General features: G+C 34.4%; 4 protein-coding genes and 1 long non-coding RNA gene across 6 annotated transcripts; 1 reads left to right on the top strand and 4 right to left on the bottom strand.

Moving 5' to 3' along the window:
- Positions 1 to 2,011: 2,011 nt before the first annotated feature.
- LOC116176740 (DNA-directed RNA polymerases I and III subunit RPAC1) lies at positions 2,012 to 6,794 on the bottom strand. Of its 2 annotated transcripts, XM_031495509.1 has the most exons (7): positions 6,609 to 6,794; positions 4,741 to 4,827; positions 3,875 to 4,175; positions 3,707 to 3,823; positions 3,475 to 3,657; positions 2,222 to 2,461; positions 2,012 to 2,167 (listed from the first exon to the last, which is right to left on the bottom strand). In XM_031495509.1, exons 2-7 carry the CDS (start codon positions 4,741 to 4,743, stop codon positions 2,058 to 2,060), a joined length of 954 nt encoding a protein of 317 aa, XP_031351369.1. In that variant the 5' UTR covers positions 4,744 to 4,827; positions 6,609 to 6,794; the 3' UTR covers positions 2,012 to 2,057. The 2 variants fall into 2 exon arrangements, with proteins under 2 accessions (XP_031351369.1, XP_031351362.1); XM_031495502.1 differs by lacking the exons at positions 4,741 to 4,827; positions 6,609 to 6,794 and adding an exon at positions 4,225 to 4,426.
- LOC116176754 lies at positions 5,095 to 6,357 on the bottom strand. Its single transcript, XM_031495518.1, has 4 exons — positions 6,187 to 6,357; positions 5,943 to 6,140; positions 5,781 to 5,892; positions 5,095 to 5,731 (listed from the first exon to the last, which is right to left on the bottom strand). Exons 1-4 carry the CDS (start codon positions 6,316 to 6,318, stop codon positions 5,196 to 5,198), a joined length of 978 nt encoding a protein of 325 aa, XP_031351378.1. The 5' UTR covers positions 6,319 to 6,357; the 3' UTR covers positions 5,095 to 5,195.
- Positions 6,368 to 7,115, top strand: LOC116176763. The gene is made up of 2 exons (XR_004146518.1): positions 6,368 to 6,546; positions 6,793 to 7,115. It is a non-coding gene; the product is annotated as an uncharacterized LOC116176763 (long non-coding RNA).
- Positions 7,116 to 8,982: 1,867 nt separating this feature from the next.
- On the bottom strand, positions 8,983 to 10,235 carry LOC116176729 (putative nuclease HARBI1). The gene is made up of 3 exons (XM_031495491.1): positions 9,988 to 10,235; positions 9,648 to 9,934; positions 8,983 to 9,593 (listed from the first exon to the last, which is right to left on the bottom strand). The coding sequence occupies exons 1-3, from the start codon at positions 10,206 to 10,208 to the stop codon at positions 9,028 to 9,030; spliced, it is 1,074 nt and encodes a 357-aa protein (XP_031351351.1). The 5' UTR covers positions 10,209 to 10,235; the 3' UTR covers positions 8,983 to 9,027.
- Positions 10,236 to 13,167: 2,932 nt separating this feature from the next.
- On the bottom strand, positions 13,168 to 14,562 carry LOC116179441 (transmembrane protein 192). The gene is made up of 5 exons (XM_031499236.1): positions 14,402 to 14,562; positions 14,069 to 14,314; positions 13,739 to 14,018; positions 13,539 to 13,687; positions 13,168 to 13,492 (listed from the first exon to the last, which is right to left on the bottom strand). Exons 1-5 carry the CDS (start codon positions 14,438 to 14,440, stop codon positions 13,385 to 13,387), a joined length of 822 nt encoding a protein of 273 aa, XP_031355096.1. The 5' UTR covers positions 14,441 to 14,562; the 3' UTR covers positions 13,168 to 13,384.
- Positions 14,563 to 18,771: the final 4,209 nt, after the last annotated feature.

The following is an 18,771-nucleotide window of genomic DNA, read 5'->3' as shown; positions in this document are numbered from 1 at the left end:
AAAATTTTTGATTCAGTATTACAGTATTTGGCTATATACAGGGTCCTGCAACAGTGCGTCGGTTTTTCCTACATAGCTAATACCTGGTAAAAAATATTGGTGGTTGCGGATCTACAGAAATTATTTTTGAATGTACAGGGTGTCCCATTTTTACGATGTCAATAAATAAATGATCTTTTTAAATAGAACATCCTGCATATTTTTACTTGTTTCAATGCCATTTGTTCAAAGTGCTATAACTATTCTTTTTCAAATGGAACTACCTCTATTTTATTTCGCTATTCGTTTGTCTTTTGTGTTGTCTTCAATGTTTATAAGGGGTACCCTGTGCTTAAACCCCGCAGTTTTTATGTTATTCAATATTTTTCATTATATAATATATTAATTTAAGAGAGCTAAAACTTGTTTTGTTACAAAATTGTTTCTATTCACTGGGAGAATTTGAAGCCTTCTGCCTTTAAATTTTGTACTGTCTTTCCATTTTGGTTCATATATCTGTACCTGTATCCTTTAACTTATTTGTCAATCCTGTACATGTTTGTTTTATACATACTATATTTTTTTTTTTTACAGACTTGATCAATGCCACATACTTTGGTCTATGATCTAATAAAGTTCGTGTTTATACATCGGAGTAGGCTGCTATCATAAAAAAACAAAAGAATACCAGAAAGTAAACAAGTGTCACAAATTAGATAATTATTCGCTGCAAGTGTACTTTTGATTTCGTAAACAAATAAGATTAATTAAAAAGGCGAATTTCGAACAATCGAACTAATTTCTTTAGATAAATACGGAGAGCCGCAACTTTATATCAAAAGAGCCGCAGGTAGCCGACCCCTGCACTAACTAATTTTGAGGTTACAACACTCAATTTATTCAATGTCTTCCAGTCTAACTTACGAACAAAAACCTTACATTTATTTCAATATCGGGTGATCAAAAAGAACTGCAGACAGTTTAAATCGGGCGCTTTAAGTTGTTAATGTTTTTTACTTAAGGAATTGGCAAACATGTTTAGAATGTAGTTTATTTATGCATTAGTGATTAAATTGATCCACCACTGCTTTTACATAAATGACATTTGGTATGTTACCAACTTTATAAATGTTTAGTTTTACGGGAAATTCAATCTGTCGGCACTACTTGGCGATCACCCGGTATATTGCAAAGAAGTTCCTAAAAAAAGAGCATTCTACACAATAAGTGAATCTATTAGCTACTTATACAATGTTATCATTTATTTAATATCTTTTTGCATTGTCTAATAGCACTGGGCGATTACAAGTTTGAATAATCGATTATACTGATAAATCAATTAATCAAGTCATTGATTAAGGAAATAATGGACTATAAACAAAAAGAATAAGCAAACTCGATTATCAGTTATCGTTTGATTATAATCGATTTTTTTGCCCAACGCTAGTGTCTACTTTGTAAAATAATAATTTCCAATCCTTTTGTTGACAAATGTAAGCATATTTTTTTGCAACAGCTTTAAATATATTATTATTATTATCGAAGTAATCCGAGGAAAGTAAAAAATAAAAATTGGTAGGAAGACTTCACTTATCCTAGAGACCTTCCTAGAAATATTGTTTGGATCTCGGAAACCTCTTTGGAAATATGCTTTGGAGTTTCCTTACGAATAATCTCAGGAAACTTCTTATAAAATCTAGATGTCTCTTTATGTCTTACTACGAATTTTACTAGAAACCTTCTCTAAAATTAGAGATCTGTTTTTAATCATTTTTTTCCGATTGACGTTGACATTTTTTTTGACGAACCCTCCACCCAAAGACCTACCCTCCAATACTGATATTACCATAGACTAGCAGCAAAACATTTGTGATGTTAACTATAGACTCCACATGAGTCATGCGTTCGCGTTCAAAATGGGAAGTGCACATGCTCGATAGATACACTACAAAATTGCAAAAACAGATTTGAAAAAAGTTAATCTGTATTTGCTGTAGATAATCGTGAACGTATGTACATCAAAAACTCAAAATATACTTTAAATATGTTATATTAATAATTGAGACTGAAAACAACTTCTAAGATTGTTCCAATTCGTCCAACAATGACATGCACTTCTCTTTCAAAATTTTTACAGCTTCTACGAATATAACATCCGGTGCCATACCTCCAACAGACTCCACACTGACTATAAAAATCAATGTAGCCATTAAACTATAACGATTTAAAACCGACCACTTACAAATGAAATGATCCTGTATCTTCGTCATAACAACGGCATCCTTTAAATCATCGTAGCGAAATACATTCCTACTGCTTGAGTCGTATCTTGAGTTGTTCACAGCAGCGACTGTTCGACCATCTTTTAAATGACGTAGTCCAATTACACCGGGAGAAAAACATCCTTGTAACCTTTCGGCCGCTTCTCCTTCAACTTCCCTTGTTAATTTTATGTCGGGTAGTAGGCGATAGAATGCGGTTGCTACGATGGAACTACCTTAGTATGGGCTATTATAATAACTACATAATGCTACACTAGACAGACACAGTCAATGAAGGAGTTGCCAACCGTTCATTTAGTTCTACAAAAATGTTGTAGGATGATTTTGCCATGAAGCACATTATTCAAAATCGTAATTGTATGTGTTCAGCACACTCTTCCATGAACACTTATTTAGTTATTAAGTAGTGCGAGTATTGCGCACAGCTGCTGTATTAAAAAGGTCAAAAAGTTTGAACGTTTGGCCGGCCTTCCATCCATCCGGCCCTTAGCATTATAACTCAAAAATGGTTTTAAAGCTCAAATTTGGTATACATATATGCCATAACTCGCGCTACTTCCTCACAGCAAAATCCAAATTTGAAAATTTTAGCTAGACCGAATGACAAATTTCAAACAGTATGAACTTTTTTATATGGATTTCTATGTTAATGTCGGCAATATTTATTTTTGGTAACTAAGGTAAATAGCATATGGGGTCCCGTAAAACGGTTATCACACCTAACACATCATCATTTTTTTTAATGGAACATCCCATACACTTTAATCTAAAATGTATTAAATTCTTTTCAAAAATATAACACAGCCATTTATAAAAGTTTCAAGTGATTCATAAAAATCCAAAAAACATTTCGAAAAGGATTTTGAATTTTTTGAATCTTTTTCAGTATTTGTGTGTGATGCATATTTTTGAAAAGAGAGTTTAATATACTATCTCTTTAGTTTTCAAAAATGTATTCCCATTTGTTTTTGAAATAGTAATGGACTGAGGTCGTTGTTGGACACCCTGTAGAGTGTAGGTCCACATCAAATCCGAGATCAAATCACACATAAACTATTTTGAAAATGCCCAATTTCTGCTGTTTCCTCATTTGTAGATACTCGTAGACCAATAAACCAATGCTTGCTTATTAAGCAGCCAGCAAAATTTACACAGGGTGTGTCTATCTAGTCTTATCTTTTGTATATGATATTATCGATATCTAAAAACTAACCAACTGGAGAAAATTTTGCGTGATCTCGTCCAATACTTTTCATGGCAATTAGTTTCAAATCAAGTTCATGCCCCGGCCTCAACTTGGCTATTAGAATATCATCGTAAACTGGACCTACATCAGTCTCCTTAAAATTTTCCGCTTGTGATCCCTTTGGTAACCACTTGATATGTTTTGAATACACTAAAAATTTGTTTATTAAAAAAAATGGGTCAATAAGTGATACACATACCACTGTGATTCTTATAAATATCGTCGATCCGTGATGAATCCTTATTGTCGTCCTTAATTCGAGTACACTTGATTTTTAATTCAAACTCTAAACTGTCCTGCTCATTCTCTTCACTATCTACAAAAAAATATTTGCTGTTAATACTTTTTTCTAAAATATTTCATCAACCTGGAACATGCGTATTGAACAGTCGTGCATCTGCTTTGAGTGGAATCAATCCCAGCCTATGCGCCAACACCTCGTCTTGAATAATCGACGTATTATTATAAATATGAACTTTTTCAATTGCCATACTCGGAACGTCACTTAACATTAATCGTCGAAAGGTATTAGCTATAAAAGGATGTATTCCGATTAAGTCGAACTCCATTTCTAAGTTATCCAGACGAACAACTACAATGCGGAGATTTTCTTTGAATGTTTTTATGTGGAATGTTTGATCAAGTACGGTCGCTCGAGTTGGTATATTCTGCAATAGCAATTCATTTGTGTAAGTCATTAGCTTCTGTAGCTGTTACCTGTGCTATTTTGAATTCATTTAAAATTATTCTCGGTTTATCGTCATTAACAGAATCCATTTTAAATCCTTCTAAGCGGAGTTAAAATTGAACTTTCCAATAGGTACATGTGATTTATTTTAGGTTAGGTTAATATTTTGCAAACAATCGTGAATGTGACTGATAGTGGTTATTGTACCTACTACTTCTTTATATAGGGTGCTTTTGTGGTAGCTGACGTTTTATTCTTATTACAAACAACATACAGGGTTATTACAGAAGAATCGTCGAGTTTTAAACATTTATATTTCAGAGAGTATTGCAGATATAATATCAAATGACATTTCAATGGTTAAACCACCCTGCAAGTGGATTATTGTAGGAATCACTTTTGTATATACAAAGTAATACCTTTGTTAAGTTACAATTAAAATGTGCAACGCTTTTTGTGCAAAAGTGACATAACTCTATAGCCATTGATAAATGAAGTTCGAATTTACCACAAGCTGTGCTGTAAGGTAATTTCTTTTCACTTATCATTGTTTGCTTACTGGATTACTCTCAAAGGAAGAAGGCATCAGCAGTCAGATGGGGCCAGAAGTCGGTCTTGAATCAAGGTTGGTTCTGTAAACAGCAGGGCATTTGAGTCCTCAAATACCAGTTCAAGATTCATAGGAATTGGTTCTGAGTACCATTCGTAGTAGGTCAAAAGTTGAGTTAGTCGGTAAAAAGAAATGAGTTCAAATTCTAACATCACTTCCAACTTCACACTTATCGGTGTAATTGTTGAATTCATGCAAGTAGTGTAAATCATGCTTGTTTAAATATATACAATAGTGCTGTTCCTGTTCGGAAGGTTTTGTGAACTTCTAAATAACATATGAACCAATATGAATGAATCAATATATCATTTTTGTGAGAACTTTGTATATGTACAATTCTATTTTACAATTCAAATTTCTCTTAAACTGCCACATATCAATAAAAAAGTATCACATTCTATCCAGAAGTTCTTGAGTGTTGAAATTAGATTCGTCATCATCCGACATAGGAGTAGTCTCTGCTTCTACTGGTGTGGTTTTAACTTTTGGCGCCGCATGATGACTTACTATTTTATTTACATCTTGTGCAATACTTGGGTCGATTTTTACTCGTTTAGGTAGTAAAGGAGGAGGAGAATCGCCACCCAAAAAATCGTAATCACCTTTTGAAGTACTAGGTTTACATTCAAAATCGTTTGGTAATGGTGGTTTTTCATCATCTGTGTTATATTCCACGCTTTTATTTGACTCTGAGTCTGATAACACCTCTTGTTTTCTACCGTTAACAAATTTACTGTTACCCCTTAATTCTTCATTTTTATTTGTTACAACGACTTTCTTATTCGGACAGTCTAATAATTCTGTTAGAAATCGAATACGATGTTTCTTTTCATTTAATACCAAAGTAAATGCGCTATACATCTGAAGGTCAGATTTACGTTTTAATTCCGCAAACTCCTCACATCGTTTCTCTAGCAGAAGCTTCTCTGCAATTCACATTTAAAACACCAATTGTTTCCGATGATACCTATTTACGTGTTATCGCTTCAATTTTCTCAGCTTGCATTGTATCTATGCAACTCAAGGCTCCATTATATTTCGCTACTAAACTGTCTATAAATAATCCAACCGCATTTTCATATGATATCTACGACAATACAGTTTAATATAAGTACAATAATTACCACAGTCACAAACCTTTTCTAAATTTACAAAAAAGTATTTAATGCGTAATTTTTCATTTGAAGTGCTGCGATATAAAATAAACTGTTTATCTTTGACATCGACGGTAATATTCGACTGGTCATGACAAAAGTACCTCTTCAGATTGCCAAAGTAAACATTTGGCCCAATTTCGTGCTGTTCAGCCAAATCATTAATATGGTTTTCCGTTATCTACAAAAATAGCGCTATAATAAATGGAGGAAGAACATATAAATACTGTGGCAATCCAGGCCGATGACTGGACAAGTACAGAGAGTTTAAAAGAGGGATCGTTCCATTCGGTTGCAACACGAAATACTTTTGTGTTATCCTCATTACGAAACTTTGTAAACTGCTCACTATCGTCCATTTTCACTTATTGCACCTTCTCAATTTACTGTGATTTGTCTTCTGCCTGTAGGTATTTCTATACATTCCAGAATTTGTAATATACATACACATAACCCAAAATTTACAATTGTTTTGTTTATGAACTTCAAATACAAGGGAAAGTCAATAAGTAGCGACGTCGAAGAATTAAATTGAAATATTGTAGTTTTTTGAGTAACAACAGCCGGAGCCGTACACAATTATCAAGGTTAGTATATTACTTCTTTTAGTCATGCCATTGTTTATTTATTGTCATGCACTTTTACTTACCTTTTTAAAAGGGCCAGTTGTACAATGTAGGTTTAAACTGCAGATTGAAACAAACCATAATCTTCAGTTTTAACTTCAGTTAACATTTGTTGTGTTGTACAAGTTCATTTACAGTGAAGTTTAATTTTAACAAATTTTCTGAACGCCCTAGGTATGTCTGCAACTTCATGTATGTTAATTTTAGCAATCAGATTGGAGGTTATGTTTATGAATGGTGTATGAAACCGAGTTGTTTCTCTTGCTTGAAAATGGAATGTGAATATAAGTATGGAAAATTTAAAGAACAAGAAGTACAACTGTTAATGACCTTAGTTAATAAATATAAGGTCATTATAGAAAATAAAAAAACAGACGCAATTACATGGAAACAAAAACAAACCACATGGGAGGAAATTACTAACGAATTTAATGCCAATAATGATGTATATAGAAGTTGTAAAAATATTAAAGGTAAATATGAGAATCTAAAAAAAAATGCAAAAAAAAAATTTGCAACCGAAAAGCGAAATGTATATAAAACGGGTGGAGGTGTCGATAAACCGGTATTAATAACTGAAACAGATCAAAAAATAAAAGAAATTATTGGAATTAGTTTAGAAGGGCTAATTAATCAGTTTGATAGTGATGTAATCGAAGTACGGTCTATTCAGTATATCTTCCGTTGCACGTCATTACCTGAAGAAAACTACGTACCAACGTAAACTTACTTTCGTTTATTAGGCAACACATTAAGCTTGTAGTTTATTTTGGCCGCAACAATTGGTAGCATTTCGCTATGTTGTCGCGTTTAAATTTGTAAATTTGACAGGTTGCTTTTGGTTTACTTTTCGTTTGATCTGATTTTGATTATTTTCTACGTCTTTCGCTGTGCATTGGTTTGAAGAGAAATTACTGAAGAATTTAGATAACCCGTCAGTAATTGTGTTCGATAACGGGCAAACAGACAACATTAAAGTGTGGTTAGGTGATCATAATGTGCAGTTCTCCGAAAATGATTTTAAAGCCGAACTGTTGAAAAGGTTGCACAGTAAGTACGTTCGCAAATTATTTGGTATTATCTAAATCTTGTTGATACTTTTAGGAATAAATCAGCTAAAATGTACCGCATAACGCATTGACCACTTAGCCGAGCATTACGGTTACTTCGTTTTACGATTACCACCCTATCATCGCGTTTTTAATCCTATCGAACATATTTGGGGCATAGCGAAAAATTACTACAATCGACACATGGGTAGAGATGGACGAAGCATTGAAATTGCATAAACAGAAACACTACAACGATAACTTCCGAAACGTGGCGCAATTCAGTTAAGGATACGGAAACTGTAATACACAAGTGGTACGAAAGAGAAAAGCAATTAGATCTTGAAAACGTTGCTACTATTATTATAAACTTTGAACACGAAAGCAGTTCCGATGATTCCGATTAATTTGAATATCATCCATCACATCACATAACCTGTAAAATTTTATATTTAGTACTTTCTCTGTAAAAGAGATGTTACATTTGTACAGTTCATAAGTTATTAAAGTATATTGTATGTATATTGTGGTTCCAATTAACGAAATGAATAATAAAAATTATTTTTATTTTATTTAAGGTGTGGATTGTTCACACAAAGAATGCACTGTCTTGTTGACAAGTGACATAACCTAAATCGCTCAAAACTAGATTTGGCATTATTGCATAGTAATTACGTCACAGAAAATGATGACGTGCAACGGAAGTTATACGGAATAAAGTGTAGTTAATGATGGTGCTGATGAGACAGTTGAATCGATGAAATGGTCCGGCTGGACTCCAGACAAACTGAAAACCATAAAGACTCCAGTTCTTACTGTTGCACAAGATAACACAGTACATTGCACTGTAGTTTCTTCAGATGAATTGAATGAAATTGAAAGCTGATGATAATAACATGAATGACACCGAATTAAGTGATGTAGTCCCAATGGCCTCTAATGATCAGAGTGACACAGGTAAACCAAGTGTTCCAGTTACAACCACCACTCCGATTGCAGTAAAACGAAAATGCATAACAAGTGAGTAAACATTATAGAAAATTTATGGGTAATCCTAATCCCACACCTGTTATTTCAGATGTCAGAACAGCAAAAAAAGGGAAAAACGATTTAACAAATGATTGTCGAGAGAAGATTTGCTCTTTCACATGCTCGATTAGAATTAATTAACCTACAAATTCAGGCTCAAACTCAACAAATTAAGTTACAGCATGAGGAGCACCTTCAGAAGATAAAACATAACGAAACTGAACATCAATTACGGGCAAAATACTTGCAATTACAAATTAAAATGTTAAATAAAGAAAATCTTTTGAATATTTTAAATACCGAATAGAATCTTACAGTATTAAAATGAATGTTAATTTTTTATTTAAGTTTTCTTGTACAACAATTACAATAAATGCGAAAAATAATTGTCGATTAAGTTTGTTCGAACATTATCTCTTCCATGTCTCTCTTCGTAAACCGCCACATCCCATTCCACATTTTCTATATTTACTTCAACAGGAGGTGGATTAATAACCTTCATGTTGATTGCAATATTATGCAGCACCGCAGTTGCTACAATTATATTTAATGTTGTTGTCAGCTTTACACGCAGTCCAAGTGATAAAACTGCAAAGCGTCGTTTCCAAACACCGTATGAACGCTCGACTACGTTTCTCGTTCTAATTTGAGCCTCATTATACAAATGCTGTGCAGGTGTATTTGGGTTTAACAACGGAGTCATAAGATAATTTTCCACAGGGTACCCAGAATCTCCCACGAGAAAATAATCTTGATAATCGGTTTCCATTAGCGCCTTCAACCTACTATTTCCGAAGATAGTAGAATCATGAACTGATCCGGGCCATCGAGCTACTATGTTTTGTATTCTCAGCTCTGCATCACATACAGTTTGAACATTAATCGAAAAATATCCTTTACGATTCCGGTAACGTTCGGCATCATCACCACCTACAAATGAATTATGGAGTGCATGTTGAAAGCGGCAATAGATATAGTAGTCACCTGGAGATTGGATTCGAACATGTGTACAATCTATAGCCCCAATCACTTTGGGAAACCGGGAAACATTATAGAATTTTCTTGTTGTTTGAGCTTTCTCTTCGTCAGTCGAAGGCATTTTAATATAATGTTGCGCCAATGAGGCTATTGCTCTTGTAACTCGTGCAATAATCCTGGAGGCAGTTGACTTGTGTATACCTCCAAAATCACCTGCTACAATTATCATAGAACCAGAGGCATAAAAACGGAGTGTTAACAGTAGTTGCGTTAGAGCATCAACCGCTTCATTTCTGTAACATCGAAAGATTCATATAACTCAGAAATTCTCAGAACAAACTTCTACCTGTCTGTTAAATAAGATATTTGTTCTTCAATTTGTTCTAAGATTGCCAAAATACAATCCTTGGACAGTCGAAACCTGTCCAAAAAGGCCTCGTCGTCCCATTCTTCAAAATGATTTTTTCGTTGTCTAAACTGTTTACGGCGACGGGGTCTTTCAACAAAATTAATTATTTCCTCATCATCCGACATTAATTCCTCAAATATATCAAATATTTCATTCATATTCACTTGATATTCAGTAGTTGTAGTTACCAATTAACATAACCTTACACAAAATGTAAACAATGTTCGTGCGTGTGTCGTTTTTTTGTCAAACTGCAGTTTTCTATGTTTTACCCTTAGACTATGAATTCTCTAAGGTTTTACCGTAAGGTAAGGTGCCAGTAAAGATTTAACTGCAGATTTCTCTATTACCGTTGATTGTACAACAGCAGAAACCTAAAATCTACAGTTTAATCTACAAACTTAAGTTTTAACTGACATTGTACAACTGGCCCTTAATGTGCCCATATCCAAATGAATCGTTTAAATTGGATGCATTGTGGAATGCCGCCAAATTTGCTTTCCGTCGGGAGATATTCTGCTATTAGGTTGGTATTAACCCCCCACAAATCCGCCATCCTTTTACTTTTGACAAGTTCCTTTTTGTATTTTCTGCTGTGAAAAGAAAATGGGTTTCCAAAATATCTGGTATTCTCATCCTCGCAAATACGGACAAGGATCAAGATCCTGGTAAAAGTCTTAATTTTGCTTTTGTAAATTTTATTTTCAACTGAAACCCCTTATTCGTATAACCTAACCTTATCATTTTGTTAACTAACACGTGGGCTTCCTCCAAGCTAATTGAGAGCGCCCCGAATTTTAAATCTAACCTATTTATATTGTCTTGCAGCCGTTCTTGTTCAAATCGTCATGGATTAATCCGAAAATATGGGTTAAACTTATGCAGGCAGTGCTTCAGAGAGTACGCAAATGATATTGGCTTCAAAAAGGTACGATTAATGTTGGGTACTATGTTATTGATTAAACGCATTTTTCTTGTAGTTGGATTAAGCACCAATCAGGGATTGCTTAGCGCAATGGACTTATTATAAGTTAACGTTATTGTCATACCATTCAATAATAAAAAAATAAAACTTTAACACTTGTTTGTATGTAAGTAGATATTTTACAAAAATGAAGGTAATCATAGACAAGTTCGACTATCTCAACGAATGTCATTTATGCAGAAAAACTAGATTCAAGCGCACAATAGGGTTAAAAATTATCTGCTTGATGGCCGTTTGCACCCACAAATTTATAGCTTAAAATCCATGGCAACGATTATTGCAACAATGGCTGTCATGGATTTTAAGCTAAGCACTGCTTAAATTTGTCAGCACAAACGGCCATAAAAGCTGTAAATTTGCAATGACACTGTGATCTTTACAAACTTTTTTCGCTTATAATTTGTAATTTGAACATTTATACAATGTGCAGTAGTAATTAAAGAGTGTTCAGAGTAGATTCCAATCAACTGGATGACCTAGTAAAATAACCATTGAGAAGGTAAATTTGAAAATTGTATATATAAAGAAATTCCAAAAAACTCATAACTTCTTTCATCCTACAACTTTCATTTTTGTTCAATGTCGCTACATAGGTGTAAGTGCTTTACTTCACAGGATCACTGTCTGGATTGTCTTCTTCCTCTTTTGAAAGTAATATGTTATTTTGGGTGGTTCCCTCTTCTAAATTAACAGGGCTGTTGTATATACTGTCTGTCTTGGGCATGTTTTAGAAGGCCTGACTGTTGCAATGAAGCCAGATCATAGACCATTTCAGAGAAAGATTTTCCTTCATTGTGTTTCAGCTATATCTGGAGAGAACAATAATACCTACTTTGAGTGAATTGGCCTTGCCAGGTTTCATAAATATTGAACAGGATGTTATTTGCACTGGCTTTATGCTGTTCCAGTGAGGAGTATAAGATTGGTGTGTCCTCCATCACCACCTTAGGAAAGTGGTTGACGGTACTCCATTGGCATAATGAGGGTGTAATTTGTAAGCATATTCAACAGTGTGGCTTTTATACTGATGTGAAGCTCACAGATGTTATAATTTCATTGCCAATGAGCCAGATTTTATCTCTTTCATTGGGCAGAAATGCGGTCTTCGAAACATAATTAGCAAATTGCCCACAACTTCTTATCAGTAGGAGTATAAGACGTTTGGAAAGTATAAAGACCATTTGTCGTTTTTCAGCTCTTGATTTGTGTTCTTTATATAAATTAGTCGGATTTGCAAGTGGAAGGGTGGGAGGGGCGATTTTAAATATCGTTTTAAGATCTTGTGTCCAAAAGCGAGCGAATCGTTTCGCGCGAATTAATACGTTTGAGAGATACTAGGCGCCAATACATCGTGTCCACAATTAGCCAGAATCGCGCGAGTGGAGACTAGGGGACGCCTACTTGCGCGAAAGAATCGCGGCGAATTCGCTCGTTTTGGAAAACAGAAAAATTACCCTAAAACGTCGAAGTTCTTTTGGGTTCCAACATTATACTCACCATATGGACAAGAGAGAGGTATGCAAATTGAGAATACGTGCCTTCAAGCACAATTTGGCCCCTATATACATATATAATTCATGAGATCGTATAATGTAGCGAATTTTCTAGAGCGACATATATCAAGTCGATAAAGGATTAGGAACCGGCGATAAGGAATGAAAACGAATGTGAATCATTTTTTCTGTGAAATATAATGCCTCCTAGATTTTTCGAAAGGTTTAAATTGTTTGAAATTCGTATGAACACACTACTCTATTGGCGACAATGGCGTAAGAAAGCGGCTTCTTACCTTGTCACAAACAACAGTTTTTGTATATTATTCGAAGTGTTTTTGTATTTTTCTGAAAAAACAACAGGAAAAAAGATACAAATTTATTTGGGGTTACCTTTGGGACCCACCTGTATTAGGTACTTACATTACTACTTATGATTGTGGGAATGGCGATGATTCTGATTATTAATCAATATGCTTTACACAGGCTCTCTCTATTGCAGTAGTCACCTACATGTACGGCAACCCTGTTTTATAGCTTCTGCAAATTTGCTTATGGTTCCCGAGTAAATCAGGTTTCGTTTTAAACTATTAATTTAATAAAAGTACAACTGAATACCATGCTTACATATGTCCACTCTTGAGACCAATTAGATTCAACATTTATTATAGAAAACAATACAAAATAATTCTTAGTTCTTATGTTAATAACAGCTAGGTACATAAATAGAGGATAACAACAGCTAGATATATAATTTAGCAATGATAATTATCAAAAAAGAATCAAAAATTAAAACAGCATCTATGATTAATAATATCACATGTTATAACTTCTAAGCTATATCACTGCTAACACTTTAAATCTCGGGAATAGCTCTACTTCGACCTTGCAACTGTGCATTTACTACCATTAGCTTTTCTCCAAGACGTGCATTATGGTCTTTTAGATGTCTTATCAAATCAGCCTAAAATTTCTTAATGAGATCCTAACAGAGTGCTATTTCAGCTTACTTGTTTTTCTATAAAATCGTACACTTTATCGCCTAGCTGCCTGTACCCTATTTCACCCTGAGCAAACGTTTCCGATGACGAACACGCATTCCATTCTTCTTTTTGTACATCCGGTAGAGGTTTTTGATGATTAAATTTTCGTACTCGACCTTAATAAAAGATTTAGTCATGTTTTGGGAACAAATTTAGCAAACTCTTACGTATATAACTTGCAGATACGACTACAATAACCAAAAACTCCATTGAAAGTACAGCACATATGTAAGAAATCGGAGACAACAATCCTCCTTTAACACATCTCTCCAAAAAGTCATCAGGATAATAATGTTGCATTACTGTTTGTATTAACAAGATCGCAGTGGTCCACATACTAACAATGTATATGGGTAACTGATGGTGCATTTGAATTTTTTTATAAAATTCCAAATACCCGTTCATACGTAAGTTGTAATGCTTCACTCGTGCTATCTGATCAACCACCTTCAACACAGTGCACATGATGCGAGCTCATTCATGGGACTTCTACTTACCAATGTCAAAAACCACAAGCCAACGTGTGCATATATTAGTACAAAATATTCGCGGCATTGATAATCTTTGTTAAGATGAATTGCTGCAAAAACTATCGCCATAACTTCTAAGGTAAATATAGCGAGTAAGTGAATACTAAACGGAATAATAGTATTTAAAGGTTTGAATATGCCATAGGATTCGAGAATAGGTTGCAAATATTCTCTATCTTCAACGTTTGTAGATTCGCTAAAAAACGTTGCGCCCTACAAAAATGAAAATGGTTTAATTAAATTTGTTGCCGAGATGGGGTTATATTAGTTAATTTAAGAAATAAGACTAAGGACAGTTACCCCGGCATTCATGTTTGCACTTCTTGATAAGCTGACCATTCTTTTCGTTTAATTGTACATTGATTAATCCCGGTAATTAGTGTGATATAAGCTATCATAAATATAAATACTGATTGCAAAATTTGACATTACAACAACATACATATACATCAGCTGACGAATATTCCGAAGTTGATCGACGACGACGTTTATAAACGTCCTTGGAGTAGTCCTTGTGAGTCAGTGGCGTACTCGCAACACTTCACCTGAGTACCTGCTACCCTGTACAGGCTCCGTTTCCTGCCACCTACACACTGGTAATGTCCAATGGGCAATGACTCTTGTCATCACTGGCAAATTGATATTAATCAAAAGTTCAACATGAAAATTGAAATTTTATATTAAAAAAGATGATTTTTGGGAAAAATGCGTTGAGATTTATACTCAGTGGTGGATTTAATGTGTCTGAGAAATAGTAAAAAGGATATTCGCTAGAAAAACTGGACATAATTTTATGACAGTAAAAACGATATTTTTAATTGATTAAACATTACCATAGTGTATTGAACATACCCACAGTATAGGTAGGTAAGTACGCTATAAATTAATGAAAATGTAATGACAGCATTCTTGATTTCAATACCTTCCCTTATTGAATAATTTGTTTGCTCAAGTAAACCCATATTATCACGCAATGTTAGAAGTCTTGGCTTGAATAATGGTTTCGTCATAATACATGATACTAGTTGTAGTATCATGGTCATAATATCAGCTATCTGGAATTCAGATGCTATCCTAGTAGAACCAAAGAGTAGAACCTTCCATAACGAGTTCTCTGGCGAAAAAAGGCCTGATATGTTTCATTCTTCGATGGTACTCAGGATTCTGAGTCCACCTGATTACTGCTTCATCATCAACCATCAGGTGAGGTATCTCTTTTAGGTCGACTATGTCTGCACTGCATAGTTCTCGAGCCTCGAGCCGCCTCTCTAGCAGCTACAATTTCTGCTTCAGCAGCCGTAGATATTGCAACTGAAGACTGTTTTTGACTCATCCATGACACCGCTCCGCCTGAATACAAGCATACGACTACGACTCCTGTAGTTGTAGTTGACCGCCTGGTGGTTTCGTCTGTTCCGTGATTTGTATCACTGTAGCTTTCTATATAACCACTTTTATACTGTGGTTTGAAAATTATTCCATAGTCGGCAGTGCCTTGAAGATAACGGAATATAAGTCGTGTTCAATCGAAATGTCGAGTTCGTTTTTCTAGAGTTCCAGGCAGGGACGCCAGATGACACAGGCATTCAGCCGGAGTCTCAGGTTTTACATCGTGCTCTCCGGCCCCCGGCAGGCGCGACTATAACTCCGGCAGCACAATAAATTTCAATTTAATACTTTTCAAATAGGTCAAACGATTCCTTTTTAAGCACCTAATAACACCTTAATTTTTAAATATGACAAAATCACAAATAAAAACTTTCGTAGAGATCTTGCTTTCAAAATGAAATGTTACCACCTAATGAGCGCTGAAATTCTACTCGTCTGCCGCCTGTCGGTCTGCGAGTGTGTGATTCCTGTTGAATCAACACCATTGCGTTGCGATTTTGGAGTTTTTTTTTTTTTTTTTTCAGCCCTATTGGGATCTATGCCCATTTGGCCGCAGAGAAGTATATACCTATTTCATCTAAACTGTTGGATTAATTCACAGGGTTCACTCGCTTCACTCCATGCGGTCTTTCATGGAGACTATTAAACACAACAAGGGTGACCACGGTTGTAACAATAAGGGAACAAATGAATTAGGACTTTGACTATTTATTTTACAATGTAATTATATTGTAGTCTTGGTGGCTATAAGCATTTCAATAAGTAGATCGTAAATCTTTTTGTTGTCAGTAGATAATAATGTTTCTATATTTGTAGGTAATGGGACTTTTAATCGGATTATACTTCGAATTATCATATTGGTTAATTCGATGTGGTTTCTGCAATTAAAAAAGATGTGGTTCAAATCGCCTATTTCATCTCCACACGTACAGTTTGGTGATTCCAATATTCCAATTCTAAATAGATGAGCTGGAAATTGTCCTTGTCCAAATTTTAATCTTGTTATCGTAGTAGAATACTGTCTACTAACTGTATAGTTGTTGGACCAGTGTTCCTTAAGTAAGTATGGGTGAATATTTGCATACTGTGTACTTTTTTCCTTGTATGAGTTTTCCCACCGTTCTTGCCATAGATCATTTAGTATTTGTTTTTTGTAATATGCTAATGCATCTCTTGCGGTGATTCTATTACTGTATATCGTACCACTTTCGATTGCCTGCTTTGCCAGTCTATCCACTTTTTCATTTTGATCTATACTAACATGCGATTTCACCCAGTAAAATTTAATTTTATATTTTTGAGCAATCAACTGTGTAAAACACGCGTATATTTTTGAAATGATCGGGTCATATGAATGTGGGCAATATTTTTTCTGTAGGCTCTTCAGGACACTCATCGAATCTGACATTATTACAGCATTTTTTATTTCACAGTTATGACAATACTTTAAAGCTTCATATACTGCAATTGCTTCCGCAGTGAATATTGCTGTGTTCGGATTAAGTTTGTAGGTCCTATGGAGTTAGTAGTCCGGTCTGACTATTTGTTTGCGATGTTGATGTTTATGTTTCATTTATAAAATTAAGTGCACTGTATTTACCCTTCTATTACTTATATTGCAAGAATGTATAGTTTGTTTTATTTGTTTACTTATAGACTTATAGCGACACTTCCACCATCAAATAGGCTCGTTTATGAATTTTTATATCAACCACCAATCAACGACGGAACGCGACAAATGTAAAACACGCAATTCTTCGAAACACCTTACTTAACAGCCATAAAACACGTTCGCTAATTAATTTTCGCCTGATAAAACTCCTTATCGCAAACGACCAGATGTGTCTCACTTCTAACACCTTATCTGAGTTGAATAAATTACAATTGCGACAAAATTTAAACAAGAATTATGCATTAACAAATTTTCTAAAAGGATAAATAACACAGAGATATAAATTCAAATGAAACGAACCAACTTTGTGTTTATTTCGTAAATAATCCCTCAGATTTACTTAATAAACCTTATCATATACAGGATGTCTTGTCATTATTTTCGAAATAACGTCTAATGAAGTTGTTTACACAACAATATTAATAAAAAATTAATTGATGAAACGATTTGAATTTACACTACGTACAGGATACAGGTTTTATTATTTAAAAATACCCTTAAACATTTTCTCTCTACAAAATTAATGTTGCTATCTATTTTGCGATTAAAAACGCGATTAATTCTTTATGTGGACCACGTTCTCGTCGCTTCGAATGCCGTGAAACGGAATTTTAATTTGTTATATGGATCAATGGACCACACAGTGATTGCGAATCCCATAATTTGTTATCTATGGACCAACTGTGGTCGCGCTCGTGGGTAATACGTGAATCTTTTCAAAAATATTTTCCAAAACTACCCCTTCCCCCCTCTCCCTCCCCGTACTTGATGTTAATAGTTCAGAAAAAAGAGGGAGTCAAGTTCCTATTGTATTGAAATATGGGAAATAGAGACGCACAGTGTATTTACACCATGGTCGACAAATTTACTTATTGAAATTCCACTACGATATGATTCATGGGCGAAATAATTTCTAACCTCTATCTTTTCACAACCCAAATCCTTTGATGATTTTTAATCGTTAAAATTCACGATGAAATTTCGAAAAAATTTTGAAGGCGAATTAATGCTGCCGTTACAATCTCCACAGTCCACTAGCAACCGCAGCCCTTTCTAATAGCATTTTGAACGCAGTTTGTTAAAATTATTTTGTTCATATAATGAGGTACCTATCGAAATTTCGTTCTTACTAATGCATTGCCTGAACCACAATTTTGAGTCATATTTTCGAGGTACCGCTTTTCCAAGTTACAAAAGCATTTAATTCTGCAATTTATTGAAAACCAATTTTTAGTTGTGTTAAAATGTCACTTCCTAGATAACTTCCTAAATAGCTCTAAAATAATTTATTTTCAAAAAAAATTAGTTACCGGGTGAAACCGGGTTTTTCAGGTAGGTGAAATGAATAGAAATTGGGGAAAAATAATTAAAACAGCTGAATTTTTCCGCGGGTGAAATTACGGGGGTTGAAAGGGGTGGAAGGTGGTGTTTTGCAAATTGTGGCAAAACTATTAATTTAAGACGAAAATGTTAAATGTAAAAGTTATAGAGATTAAAAAAATGAATAACTTTTGTATCTGCACTATTTTCACATAACCTTCAATTTTCCTAGAAAAACCGGAAAAACTGTTTTTTTCGTTTTTATTCTTATTTTTGCGAAAAAACGTCG

This window comes from Photinus pyralis, unplaced genomic scaffold (genome assembly GCF_008802855.1).
Source record: "Photinus pyralis isolate 1611_PpyrPB1 unplaced genomic scaffold, Ppyr1.3 Ppyr1.4_LG1, whole genome shotgun sequence".
NCBI classification, from domain to species: domain Eukaryota; kingdom Metazoa; phylum Arthropoda; class Insecta; order Coleoptera; family Lampyridae; genus Photinus; species Photinus pyralis.
The sequence above is the reverse complement of the archived record's forward strand: the minus strand, read 5'-3'. Positions and strand labels throughout refer to the sequence as shown.

Excerpts from the sequence above, each read along its gene's own strand:
- LOC116176740 (XM_031495502.1), bottom strand. The coding sequence starts at position 4,284 with ATGGATTCTGTTAATGACGATAAACCGAGAATAATTTTAAATGAATTC. Across the intron at positions 3,658-3,706 it reads TATTTATAAGAATCACAGTG|TGTATTCAAAACATATCAAG; the intron begins GTATGTGTATCA and ends ACAAATTTTTAG. Across the intron at positions 2,168-2,221 it reads GATACAGGATCATTTCATTT|TCAGTGTGGAGTCTGTTGGA; the intron begins GTAAGTGGTCGG and ends TGATTTTTATAG.
- LOC116176729 (XM_031495491.1), bottom strand. The coding sequence starts at position 10,208 with ATGAATGAAATATTTGATATATTTGAGGAATTAATGTCGGATGATGAG. Across the intron at positions 9,935-9,987 it reads ATATCTTATTTAACAGACAG|AAATGAAGCGGTTGATGCTC; the intron begins GTAGAAGTTTGT and ends TCGATGTTACAG. Across the intron at positions 9,594-9,647 it reads TGTTCGAATCCAATCTCCAG|GTGGTGATGATGCCGAACGT; the intron begins GTGACTACTATA and ends ATTCATTTGTAG.
- LOC116176754 (XM_031495518.1), bottom strand. The coding sequence starts at position 6,318 with ATGGACGATAGTGAGCAGTTTACAAAGTTTCGTAATGAGGATAACACA. Across the intron at positions 6,141-6,186 it reads CATCGGCCTGGATTGCCACA|ATAACGGAAAACCATATTAA; the intron begins GTATTTATATGT and ends CTATTTTTGTAG. Across the intron at positions 5,893-5,942 it reads TTTTTGTAAATTTAGAAAAG|ATATCATATGAAAATGCGGT; the intron begins GTTTGTGACTGT and ends GTATTGTCGTAG.
- LOC116179441 (XM_031499236.1), bottom strand. The coding sequence starts at position 14,440 with ATGGTCAGCTTATCAAGAAGTGCAAACATGAATGCCGGG. Across the intron at positions 13,688-13,738 it reads CGTATCTGCAAGTTATATAC|GTCGAGTACGAAAATTTAAT; the intron begins GTAAGAGTTTGC and ends TCTTTTATTAAG. Across the intron at positions 13,493-13,538 it reads ACGATTTTATAGAAAAACAA|GCTGATTTGATAAGACATCT; the intron begins GTAAGCTGAAAT and ends AAGAAATTTTAG.